At 33.9% G+C, this 14511-nt stretch overlaps 1 protein-coding gene across 1 annotated transcript in view; it reads left to right on the forward strand.

Moving 5' to 3' along the window:
* Positions 1–11674, forward strand: part of LOC145683337 (trypsin-like) — an 883540-nt gene extending 871866 nt beyond the window's left edge. The window contains exon 6 of the mRNA XM_081754680.1: positions 11420–11674. Within this exon, the coding sequence (XP_081610806.1) occupies positions 11420–11566 (147 nt within the window). The 3' untranslated portion in view covers positions 11567–11674. The remainder of the gene's footprint in view (positions 1–11419) is intronic.
* Positions 11675–14511: the final 2837 nt, after the last annotated feature.

The following is a 14511-nucleotide window of genomic DNA, read 5'->3' on the forward strand; positions in this document are numbered from 1 at the left end:
AGGAGACCCCGAGGAAACCCACGCACACCGTGTTTGTCCACCACAAAGTATGATGAATAAAACAATAGAAATTTTAAAATCGCTTGTAAAATCTTTCAATGTTCCATGTTAACTAGCAAGCAAATTTTATCTATTCCGTACATATACTGATATTACGAGTTGTATTATGGTTACGTCAGTCAACGGGGCAATTTCCCTTTAAATTTGGGGGGCCATTCATAAAAAATACATACAACAATACATGTAACAATAAAAATACATATGAAAATACATATTCATAAAAATACATGGGGACCACATGAGCTTGGTGGACGGGCCTTCGGCCACCATGATCGGCGCCCCTGACGACAGTCGTTCTGTAATAAATGAATTTGACGTTTCTTGTCAACATCTGCTGACAGTGTGCGACTTACAAAGAGTTGAGGAGGCGAATCCCCTCTGCTAATACTGGATGTTGCTATAACTAAAGCAGATTTCTCACTCATTCCCCTTGCAATTCTCACACTGTCAACAGATGTAGACACCAAGCTGCAAGAACATTTTTTTAACAACGACTGCAGTAACAATAATATTTACGGAAGAGATTGAATTTTGGTCCTAGTTAATATGGAACATCCAAAGAATTTGCAAGTGATTAAAACTTTTTATTGTTTTATTCATTATAAACACACAGTGAATTAATATTTTACTTATAGTTACAAATGCCTACTTTATTGGTTGAAGAAGAAAACAAGGAAAAGGTTTGATCCGAACGATATCGAACTTGGGGACCGTTACACTTGAGTCGCTGATTCTTCTCACTCTGCCACTTGATATGTTTTCGCGTCGTACGATATATGCGTCGAGTAGTAAATTTTAAGACGTTTCTTCACCGTCATTTTTGCCCATTGCGTTCTCCCAGTTTGTATATTAACCCTTTAAATGTGCACTACAATCTCTCAAAAAATGGCCCTAAAGTTCACTTACCAAAGTGTGCTCTCGCTGTTTGTTACGTGTAATATATAATTTTGTGTTGTTAAATAATTGAATAAGGACACTTCGAAGTAGTTGTTTCAAAGTTGTCTAGTTTTATTGATTTTTCCTAAGGTGCTAGGTTCGTTCTGGGTGTGTTTCTTTTAAAAAAAACGTTTCTGACTTTGATCATGTTCGTGAGAAAAAATATTATACGTTTCCACGTGAATTGCAATTTGGAAGCAACAACTCGTGTGATTATGTTTGTGGAAAAGGAATAGGCTATTTTTACCAAATTATAATGAATATAAATTAAATGTGTCGCAGAGTGTCGTAATGGCATATTGGAAAACTCCTTGTTTTCTACGCAGCAGTCCCACGTGCAAGTTTCTATTATTTTATCCTTTTTGAAATTGAGTGGTGAAATTTCACTTGGTTTTACTATAATGCACATTTCTCTCTCATGAAACTCAATGGAGACATCAATTAGGAAGTATGGTCACTGAAAGCTCTTGCTTGAGAAACGTGACGTAACCTAAGTTGCGAATACACATATCTTGAATCACATAATACTTAATGCAAAATGAAATCTTGCAGGTTTACGTCCCACGCTTATGCCGAGTAGGCTAAAGGAGACAGTAAAGATGAAAATAATTAAATGATGGAATCAAAGGGGTGGGAGGAAACGGAAGAACCTCAAGAAAACCCACCATACCGTGTTTGTCTACTACACAGACCACTTGGCGCGAGTTGAGGTCGGCCTAGGGACCCCACTTACAACAGGTGATCGCTCTATCATTGTATCATAACGGTCCGCAATACTTAATGTAAAACAGCTATTTTCTTTAGAGTAAGCTATATACTTCTTCATGGTATCATATGCCTTCCGTGCATTAACTGATCTACATCTAGCTCTTTCTGTAATTTTGCAACTTCTGATTTACCATTAGCAGTTGAATCTTTTATTTTCAGTGCATCACATACTTGGGACGTGTGACTAGATGGTACGTGAGACGTAAGATTGAATTTTGCTTTGAATGTTTCGCGATAAATTTATTTACAATACTAACTACATCATATGACTCATGATTTTGCTTCATCCACGATACATAAAGTTTAAACATCTTCCGGCAAATATTTTTTGTAGACGGCAGATGCTCTACAATAGTGAGATTCACTTATAGAAAAACTATAGTATTCTATTACTAGATTTGCATGATATTCACTTGTTTTATAAGTTCTATTTTCATACTTCTCACGACCATCTGCTTGTGATATTCCTTCATCTCATTTTTCTTTGTACTGTCCTAATCCCCAGTAAGTTAATGAATGCTTCTTTACATACTTGCTTCTCACAGCATTATACAGTAGATGAATAAAATATTGCCATGTGTGTTGTCTCCTAATTTCCTCTCTCTTAGCACCATATTTTCTCTTGACTCGGACACTTTAACACATCTACTAATAACTGCATTCTGCAATGAAAAATCAACTACCTTCCTGAACTTTTAAAACTCTATTTCACCTTGCTTTGCAGCAAACGATTAATAGCACTTCCCTTCGCAAATACATGGTGAACCTTGTAAGTGCCAGATTTAGGTTTGATGGGGCCGTAAGCTGTGATATTCCTTAGAAAGTAATATTCCTTCCTATTAAGGGCCCTAGCTGTGAAAATAACAGGGCATTTTAATATATCTAACTTTCTTTTTCAGTGACAAAATGTCGCCGCTTTTTGATTTAGAATGTATGTATGTATGTATGTATGTATGTTTACACATAAAATATGTATCTTGTTAACGTAAATATTGATCAATTTACAACACATTGAAAAATTCTTTAGAATCATACCTTACAGACTCATATTCTAATTTGTTTAATGTCTCTTTTCGAAAGTTTGGGATTTGTTTCCGGTGATATTCGACCACGTGTAATAAAAACTGTTTTTGTGTTGCATCATTGGTAAGACTTGTTGAGAAGTCTTGGATTAGTTTCAGAGCCCGTTCCGACATATCATTCACCACTTTGACATGCCGCACATATATCTCAGCTTCTTGGAAATCAGGATCGTTGTGCCACTCACTAACAGGTTCTCCTAGCCAGTCGGCGTCAATGCTGTTGAACAAAAACTAGAAGTTAGCCCGAATAAGGGATGAGAGGTTTGCACTGTGGCTAAGAATAGGAAAAATGTATGCACCTTTCAAACTTTTTTGACAGAGGAATTCGGAGCAATGTTCGAGCAAGCTGTTGTCGTTCTGAAGAGAGACGTCTGTTCGAAAATAGAGTGCACACAGCACATTCTTCGGTTAAGTACCAGATGTACCTTTCCATGGCTTTTATGACTGAATTTACAACTGGTGGATCATATTTGCAATACTTGTTTAAATCTTGCCATAGCTTGATATCATTACACGCTTCATCGGCCCCAATGGATGAAGAGAGCCAGTTTACAAGGTAAAATAGGGCATTAAATGTACATAGTGCTTCCAGTTTACTAATCATACCCTTGTCATACCCCGCTTGAGCACTGAAAGAAAACATCTTTGCAGGATACAAAATGGATGGCATCCATCGATCATGATGCGCTGCCCTTGGTGTCAGCCAGTGTATTCCTCTTTCAGGTGTCTCACCCAGCATCAATTCAGCACACTCTCAATAGGCATGGCGAGGTAGCAAGTTATTTGCATTTGAAAGTATTCTCTTCAGTGTTTGCTTAGAATTTTTATAGTGAGTTTCAGCCCCCTGTCTTTGATTTTGATAACCAGCTTCTGTGTTAGTAGATGACAAATAAATGAATTGAATAAATTCGAGCTTTGAGGACCTGATATTGCACCAAACAATTCTTTGTGAACAGAACTTAGGATTGTTTTAAATATATGATAACGTACAAGCTAATATAAACCTAGCTGCCATAGTAACCGATTAAGTCGGTACCATTTGATTTTTGATGATCATTATAGCCTGAATTTACAACAGAGGAAACAGAATGGAGCCCCTTTCCTATGACTCCTACCGTGGGGCTGGTCCTTCTCATAAATTTTGTAGAAGTGCTCAGGAATCCTCTGGTCTTGATTCCCGAACTATTCTGTCTCGTCACCATTCTCGGAAAACTTTCGTCTCTTGCTCTCATTTTGGAAATTTATGTACAAAATGTATACTCTGACTTGATTTTTAATTTCATTTAGAAGGTATCAGTATCCTTTCGTTTTACTAGACACATGAAGGGTGTGATATAAGAATATATAGACTGGGCTGTGTTTATTGTTGGACGGTATCGTGTAGTGATTCGTATATCTTTAACTCTCATAAATGCTATTCATTGTTTTCGTAAAAAAAACTATCAATTTATAGTTTGTATACACAATTAATATAACATTAAACCAATGTTTGAGATGTAAAACTTGGGTGAGCTAATGCTGCAAACGAGTGTCGGATGTTTGTGTACCGTTTCTGATTTCAAATTGTACTTGTCGATTCGAATCTTGTCTCTTTTCGGGTCGAGAATTTTCTCGTTTCGTTGACAATACTTGTTGGTATTAGTATTTTGAGGCTTCAGTTTTTGATCTTCCACACAATTCTTTCAATCCGCACCGCATTTGTACGTTTTGTATTAAAGTTTGTTTATACTGTTACATCTCGGTAGTTATTTGATACGACATAATGTGCGAACTTGAATGAAAAACAAAGAAAGAATAGGAAAGTCGAAAGAAGTATTTCAAACGAGAAATGTCTTATTTTGTGGGCCCATGAATAAGAAATTAAGCAAAGATACATAATATTCTATGTGAAGTATTATAACTATATGCAACAGAAAATAAACGTCACCCAAAAGTTATGTAAAATACTGTTGACTTCAGTATTGTAGATGTGGAGAAGAATGTAAGTAATCAACTTGGAAGGGTGGAAAACGAAAAGGGAGAGTATTGACAAACTTGTACAAGAGAAAAAATGAAATTGGTTTGGAACTTTGGGTGAGAACGAACTGTATCATGAAGGACATGCAGAATGGCCCTCGACACAAAATTTTCTTCAAAGATTTCCTAATCGAAGTAATTTTACTTAAGTCTGGTGTATGACGATTTCTCGTTTCTTTTATTAAAATGTGAAAATTTATATGCTAACGATAAGAGCAGAAACACGACGAAATGGAAGAATGTTATTAGCGTTGAATGGAAAAAAGTATGCAAACATGATGATGCAATCTTTAAATTAACGTCGTACAAATATCTCCTTTAGGCTAAGGTGAAGGGATGGTTAAGATAAATGAATAACGATGAAAAATTGTTGAAATGATATATTGTAAGGAAGCGGAATAATCCCGAGAAAGTCAACGGACACGATTTTTACACCACAAGCTTACTTGGCCTGGGATCGAACTCGGAACCATAACACCAGATGTAAGCGCTGTACTACCTAGCTAGCTAGTACAATAACTTACGAAAAAAGCATGATGGAAGAGACGTGACACTACAATCTATACAAAAGTCCGCATTGACAAACAGGAAGGTTATGCTATGTGTTTCGTGGTCTTAGAAGCTTAAATTGAAGCGAGATGAGAAGTTAAGAATCTGTTAGTGGATAACAACTGGAAAAACTCTTCCATTCGCTAATCATCTAATTTACCTGACAGTTTTAGAAATTAACACTTTATTGTCTCAACAACGATTAACATAGAAGAAGTGAGTTCCACCTTACATTGCAATCTCTTTTGTTATATCTTACCGTTGCTGCTATGTGTAACTGGTTTCTACATCATGTAGTTCCCCTGGAAAAATAAAGATCGAAGATTTAAGTATGTTGGTGTTGAACGGAATTCACATAAAAGCTGTTTCTCGTTATATGTTATCGTTTTTGCTGCATCGGAATTAACGTTAAAACAAAAAATGTTATCAACCATTCTCAATTTGAAAAGAGTATTAAAAGGGGTGGTAAAATATATTTTCGGAAGGATTGATTGTTTTCGAAGATACTGCTTCTAGCTATCTATTATTGTCTATGCTCTAATAATAAACATTAAAACCAGAAATAGTTTCTACCATTCCCAATTTGAAAAGAGCTTTAAGTGAGACTCAAACTATAAGAAACATAGGACTTTCTATGTAACTTGGTGGGTGATTCAAACCGTTACATCGTGATTGTATCGGTGATCCATCCAGGTACAAAAATGCGTTCCGTAGCTCCCACCACAAGGTTAAGGACATTTATGTCCAACATTAGTCTGATGGGAATGAGGATAGCACCTGAGAAAATGCTATCTCATACATTAAACCTCTAAACATGCTGAAATTTGTAGAAATTAACATTTTATAGTTTCAATGATGATTAACATAAAAGAAGTGACTTTCACTTCACATTACAAGTTCTTTTATTATCTCTTACCGTTGTTCCTATATGGTGATAAACCAAACCTAAAATGTAAGAGGTTACAAGCCTAAAATGTAAGAGGTTCCTACATGATGTGATTCCCCTGGAAAAATAAAGATCGGAGATTTAAATATATGTTTGCTGACATGAATTCGCATCAAATCAGTTTCTCGTTATCTATTATCGTTTTCCTCCTATGGCAATTAACGTTAAAACCAAAAATAATTTATTTCACGGTATATTTTCGGAAAGATTAATTGTTTTTAAGGAAACTGCTTCTTGCTATTTAAATGCAGTCATATTTAAATGTGACTATAGGGAATAAATGTCTCGATAAGAGTGGTTGTGACATCGGCGCTAGACTCGTGAATTTTGCTACATCCAGAATCCTTGTCGTGAAGATTACAAAATTCCCACATCGCGGCATTCATAAATATACTTGGGTTTCATCAGAGGGAAAAATACATAATCAAACTGATCACGTTTTAGTAGACAGAAGAAAACAGTCTAGCACAATTAATGTTCGGTCGTTCAGAGGAACTGATTGTGATACCAATTACCACATGGTAGCAGCGATAACAAGAGAGAGAGACTATCGTCGAATAAAGGAAATATTCAATATCTGAAAACGGAACGGTTTAGTTTAAAAAAAAATTGAAGAGAGTCAGGTGAGATGAGAACCAGATTAAAGTGTCAAATAGATCTTCGATTTTAGAAGGTTCGGAATGCACTAGTGTTCAGGATACTTGGTTGAAATTAGAAATAACATTAAAATTTCAGCAAAAGAAAAATTGGGGAACGCAGAGATACATAGGAACAAACCATGGTTCAACCAGGAATGCACTAAAGTAGCAGAGAAGAGAAAACAGAAGAAACTGCGTTGGTTAAGAAAATCATAACGAAATAACTACATAAAATTTAATTGTCATCTAGCGGAAAACTTCCAAAACTTTTAGAACAAAGGAGCGCTATTTTTGAAAGCTAAAATTAATTAACTTGAAGATAATATTAAAAAACAAAAACAAAAGCACTAAGAAGCATATCAACCTTGTGCTTGTATGTTAAAGAAAGCCAACGGAAGAGTTCTCACTGACCAGGATAGCATCTTAAATAGATGGAAAGATTTCTTTGACGATTTCTTTAACATATAGTCAAAAACTAATGTTCGTGGAGAAAGTGATATGCACACAGCATAATCGTATATTCCAGAACCTAACCAGACAGAAATCGCTATTAGAAAACTAAAGAAACACACCTCTTTGGGTGTAGACGGAAGTGCGGCTGACTTAATTTTAGCTGGAGGGGAAAATTGTACAGCAAGATACACATACTCATTCTCCTTTCTGGAACAAGGATTAATTACCACATAAGTGAGAAGAATCAACCATTGTTCCAGTTCAGAAGAAAAGCAACAAAACTGATTGTAATAATTATTAAGACATTTCTCTTCCGTCAGCATCCAATATGTCCTCTTAAACATTCAATTAGAAAGATTGCCTCCACACGCAGATCAAGTTATTGGAGATTATCAGAGCGGATTTAGGTAAAACCTATCAACTATCGACCAGATATTTACCATTCAACTAATACTTGAATATAAACGGGAATACAATATCCGAGCACATCAGTTATTGACTTTAGACTCGGCTTGGAGGGAAAAGTTGAACAACATGCTTACAGAGATTGGAATGCCGAAAAAGTTAGATTAATTAAGATATGTTTAAATGAATCCCAAAGTAAAGTTCGCATGGAGAAAGTCTCGTTGACGAGCTTTAACGTCTAGAATGACCCAGAACAAGGAAATGCATTTTCGCCATTATTATTTAACATTGTTTTGGAGAACACTACAAGAAAAATCAAAGACAGCAATCATGTCCTAGAGCTGAATTGTATTTACCAGGTGATGGTCTACGCTGATGATGTAAATTTTATAGAAATATTAGAAGAATAGAAAGTAATGCAGAAATCTTAATTAACGCTTCCAGGGATATGAACTTAGAAGTAATTGGAGAGAAAAATAAATACATGGAAATTTGTCGGGATCGTAATACTGCATTTTATGGATGCGTTAAAATACCAGATAATGTTTACATTCGACAAACAGGATACTTTCAAATATGTAGAATAATTATTAACAGACCAAAACCATAATCACTAAGATATTTGATGTCAACTGAAAGCAGGGATTTCGTGTTATTATTGAGTTAAAATTCTTTTGTGTCGCGAATTCTGTTGAAGAATTTACAGCTTAAAATATAAAATGATAATCATGCCTGTTGTGCTACAAGGTTGCGAAACATGGTCACTAACTCTGACGGAAAATCGCAGACTGAAAGTATTTGAAAACAAGATTTAGACTCCAAGAGGAAAGGGAATGAGGAATGACGGAAACTTCATAACGAGGATGTGCATAATTGCGTTTACCAAACATTGTTAGCGTCATCAAATCTAAGCGGCTGAGATGGGCAGTTCATGTAGCCAAAATGTAAGGAAGTAGGATCGCTTTCGAAGTTTTAAATGGAAATTCAAATAAGAAAACGACCATTAGGAAGACATTGGCACAGATAGGAGGGTATTAAGATGCATCCTGCAGAAACAGGTATAGAAAGTACAAACTAGATCCAGTTGGCTAAGGACAGAAATAAATGGAGAGCTTTTGCAAACGTGACACTGAATCTTCAGTGTACATAGGCAATAGAGCTACATTAAGTTGTTGATATATTTATCTTCTTTTTATTTGACACAAACACTGTTACAAGAACTAAAAAGTTTATCTCTAGTAAAGAGAATTTCGTTTCGTGGTTTTCACAAATTAGTTATTTACGTTAATACTAAAACAAATTCGGTGCTGATTTTGATATAAATGGCACCCATACTTTCTTACAAAGTCTGTACATAAGATTATATATATATATTCCCGTTTGTAAGGGCGCCCTTTTAAAAGACCTGTCCACCGCCCTCATTAGTATCGCAGCACGGGCCAGGTTTACACCCTGTTTGAACTCGTTTAGCATACACGACCTTATGACGATCTTTGGAGGTCTGTCTTTACGCAAGTTCACGGTGTAACTGAATTTCCACAGTCACGTAGTATATTGGATATACTCACAACAAAAGTTGCTTTCGCCTTATCGGCATTCCTATTCAACTCGCAAAATGAGGGTCAATTGAACACATACTTTAGTAAAAGGCGACAGAAATTTTGGTTACTTTTAGAATATTGCTAATGTTTCAAGTACTTCGATAATAGCACAGATGAATTCTTAGAATATTCATGAACATTACAATAATCTTACGTTTGTGTCTGCTTGTGTTAAAGTCGGTAGAGAATTCAGTTGACTTTTATTTGTGGAAATGTTTTTCATTTGTTAATTTCCGTGAGTTTTCGATGACAGAATAACAAGTGAATCCTTCAGATAGTTGCATACAAATTATGAGCATCCTGCTATTTAATTAGTATGATTTTATGTTGATAATGTTTCTTAAGAATAAATAAAACTGGCCTCGTAAGATCGGTCAGTGAATATGAGAACATTAATCAGCTTATTACCACGGGCTCCAAACAATTTCAATAATGCAATTAATGCACTACAATTTTGTGCCATAATATTTAAGTCTATTCAAGTAATTCATAATAAATAAATATACAAATAGCTTTCTTCTTTAAAGAAGCCTTATTTTTCTTACTATTTATGACATTAGGAACGTCGTTTACATTTGAAAAACGTTCATCGTATATTTCATTAAGCCCTTTCTGCAGTGAGCAGCACAGCCATTTTATCTGTACTGAAGCATGACGTGCAAACATGGTTGAATTTGTTTTAGGTGCACAAGTAGGAGACCGGAATCATATCACAAATTTCGACTATTTAGAATTATCACATGAGAGAAAGGAATGGTTCTTTCTATTTAGACAGCTCGGGAACCTGTAGCATGTTGTAAGATTATTATATAAAAAAGGACCATTTTAAAACTAGCGCCACTTCTGATGGGTGGCTATATTAGGACTATTAGTTCTGGAGGTAGTAAAGTGACCACCTTTCTGGTCATTGGAAATTGAATGCAACGACGAGAGCACATCCTCTGAATATTAGTCGTAAATGGTGCAAATCATGGAAAGTTCCGACACTTTGTTATATTACGTTTTGAATTGTAGTGAATTTCTGATATTCCGATATAGCCTGGATAAGTATTTATTATATTTTCTTGAAAGTGACTAATATATTCAAATAGAGTTGAATAGGAGTATAAATTGAATACTTGTATGAGCAATTTTGGTGTTACAATTATATACGAATGAAGTTTGCAATTTTTATGGCTATGTTAGACGGACTAAGTATTTATATCAGTGATTGTGAAGCCTTAATTTATAATTCCATAAGTGTCATCAGAAATAACTTTTATTCTGTAGTAAAAAAAATCACTATCTTCAAAAAAAATCACTATCTTCACCACGCCTTTATATTTCAAATACACTCTCCCAAATTCCATTGTAATGAAAAGTTTTTTATTAATAATTTGTGTGGGTTTTATACCCTGCACCAACGGCGCCTACATTATTACCAGACGTCGTCACAAAAGTTCAATTTCCAATTTATCATTACAAAAGTTCCATTTCCAATGTATCATTACAAACCATATATAATCAATAAACAATCAGTAGGAATGTTGGTTAGTTATAATCTGGGTCGTTCACGTTGCGGTAGACATCGTAATTGAAACGATATAACAACAATAGATATACTTAAATTACTGCTTTGTGATTATTTTCTCAGTATTCATAGGCTATTGCATAATTTGGAGTTATTTAATCGTCTTTAACTAGATTCATAAATTAGTCTACTCCTTTTTAGTATTTGTATTATAACAACACTGAATAAACTGGACATATAAACAAATAACTGTCCAAGTCAATTTACTTCATTGTGTACACTATATCTCGCAAATAAATACTTCTGTACATATTCTTGAAAATCTACTTATTTTTTAATAACTTGCATTGATTTACGTAAAAGTAAGTTTCATTAATACTACTCTAAGAAAGCATTAATGAATAATATACTTACTAAAATAAACTTTATAAATATAGTATATTTTTTTCTTTCAGGGTGATAGCGGTGGACCTCTTCTACTAGGTGACGTGCAATATGGCATTGTATCCTGGGGGGACAAATGTTCTTTTGCTCCTAAACCTGGAGTGTTTACAGATGTTACAAAATATCTTAATTTTATTTATAGGATTATTGACCAATAAGTATAATGGCATAGTAGAAACGTGTAAAGAAATTTGTATAATATTTAATTTTAACAAAGTCTTGGTCATATATTGGCCATCATTCAATAAAAATTCATGTTAAGTGGATACTGTATTTGTTTAACTCTCCTCCTTCTCTGTTGATATATGGAATGGAAACACAAATACGAAATAAGCTTAACCTATAATATACACTTATATTTCCTGAATTAAACAACCCATATATTGTTATGTTCTCTAATCCCCACTCATTTCACTTAATGCGCTTTAGATTGTTATATTTTTGTTTCTAGGTAAATGGGTGATTTCTAGACAACTGTTACGAATGATACATACATACAAAGTGTTACATTAAACAACCATAGGAAAAAATAAATAAAAATAAAGAGTTTCTTGAACATAACATTTCATTCTAGCAAATTGAATATTTCAATTTGTCATGTTCTTAATCCTTACACGGCGAATATTCTTTATAAAATGATAAATCATATTTGGGTTGTTCTAATTCAGAAGTAAAAATAAATTTGAAGTAGAACGCAGTACATAGTTGATTGTGGAACTCGAAAGTAGGAGTTTAGATATATTGCTCTAGATCATTGTTGAAAGGAGATTATTTTTGGAAGCTAGGTCAAACTGTCTCAAAATTAAACTTCAGTTTACAGTAGAAAAAATAAGTTTACAATCCCATAAGAGCAACTGACTGAAGAGTTTCCAGTATTTCTACAAATTATACAATCATAGTAGGGAACCCGTTGTTAAAAAACATTGTTAAAACACAAGGCAAAGCATAAACGTTTTAAAGCTAACGAAATTAACTTGTTGGTACTTGTGTAAGTTTCAGAGTTCTTATGGTTAGAAATATCATAAACTGGATATCTGGAATTTCAACAATTTGTTCGTGACTATTGTCGGAAACTGCTCATTCCTTTCTTAAAGGTATCTATGTGTTTTAATGTCAAAATATGTTATAATATAAAAATTATTACAAACTGTCGAAATGATAGAAAAGACTCTCTAAATGTTCACTTCTCAATTAATATTTCTCGTAGTAATCATTTCGAATGAGCTAGCTATTCCTGCAACATAACGCTAAAAGAAAATACTGAAATGTGCACGTAAATTTTAAACTTAATTGTTTCAAGCAAACGCATCTTGGAAAGAATTAGAGTCACACATTTAGGTTAAGAGAATTCGTTCAAGCAGCTCATTATTACCAAGGAGTTATATTGTACGTTCAAAAATCCCTAGCCATTGAAGGCGCGAGCCTAACGAACTTTGCTATATGGAAATAATTACATAAATTTTACCATAACAATAGTAAATGAGAATAATGGATGAGAATATGAGTTCTTTATTCATACAACAGATCGAAGTTATAAGAAATTTATCCTCAATTTAATACACTTAAATTAAGAAATAAATAAAAGAAGCTTCATACCCCTAAGAATAAAAGATAATCAAGAGAAGGGGACAAAAAACACTTTCAAGCAAGGTAAATTACTTTATCATATCGAAATCGAGGTCACCCGTACTCAAATAAATCCAAAGGAAATAAATACTGCAATACAAAAACAAAATACAAACATATCATGTCCTAAAAATAAGACATAAAACATAACTCTCATTAATAAAATTCTTGTATACTAGGCCATAAAATAAAAGCAAACTCCCCCGATCTATATTCAATATTAAACCCTGAGTCAAGTTCAGCCTCAGCTTTAGCAAAGTCCAAAGGAGTTCGATTCGTTTCTGCTAAAGAAGAAGCAAATCATACTAAAGCTAAGGTAAATGTTGTTTAAAAAATCACAATTCTTCCTGAAAATAATCAAAATACAGCAATCTATATCTCTTCGCCAAAAAACACAACAGACAACAAACTCACAGCTAAACTGAATTCATAAGGAATAGTTTGTGCAACACCTCGCAACCTTCCAAATAGGCAGTACGAAGAGTTAGATGATCATCCAGCGATTATTACAGTATACACACTCAATCTAGTACAACACACGAAACAACAATCCTAATGAAAAAGTCAACATAATACTTAAATAAGGAGTTCTTAATCAAACTAACAAAGATAGAAACAAACTAAAAACAGGAAACAGATAGTAAGGATAATAATTAGATATAATTGGAAAAACTTGCTCCTTAGTAAATAACTTAATAGCAGCTGCAAAAGCCCGTGGCAAATCACAAATACCCACCTTATTAGACTCCTGCGACTTTGAATTTATCTTAAAACCCTCCGCTGAAATAAAGTTAAAAACGCAACACCAACTAAAAGACAAACAATCAAAATCAAATAAGAAATAACACCCATTAGATAATAGTAATACATTATTACCTGGATTCAACAATTCATTATTGGTCCCTAAATCTAATGCACTTATGTGCTAAAGTAATACACATTATTCTTAATCTTAAAAAATAAATATTACTAGTATTTGGTACTTTCGTACTAAAAACTTAAAGGGTAGAAACAGATCTGGCTCACGCGGATCTGATCTTAGATCATGCAAGATCTTAAGGTCGAGCAGACATATATATATTTAGCTTCTGCACCTAGATAAAATCTTAATCCAACATCAAGCTCGCAATCTCTTTTATCGATATGAATTCTCAAATAAAAATTACACTCTTATCTCTGAGGTAATTTAGTCTAATAATCATTATTAAAGGATCAACAAATATATAAAGTAATTAACAAAAAAGAGTTTATCTATCTTCTCGTCTCGCAACGTGATACTTAAATAACAATTATACGAGAGAGGATCAAACGAAAACCTCGTAATAATTATCAACAATAAAAATTGTTACTCAAATATAAAGATCTACAGGGTGTTACCGTCCTCTTAAAATATTTAAGCCTTTTTACTCAAAAGTAAAATGCAACATTTCAAAGAAAGACAACCTTTCATACAAGACCACAATTAAAGGATTAATGA

This window comes from Thermobia domestica, chromosome 4 (genome assembly GCF_964235325.1).
Source record: "Thermobia domestica chromosome 4, izTheDome1.hap1.1, whole genome shotgun sequence".
Taxonomy (NCBI): domain Eukaryota; kingdom Metazoa; phylum Arthropoda; class Insecta; order Zygentoma; family Lepismatidae; genus Thermobia; species Thermobia domestica.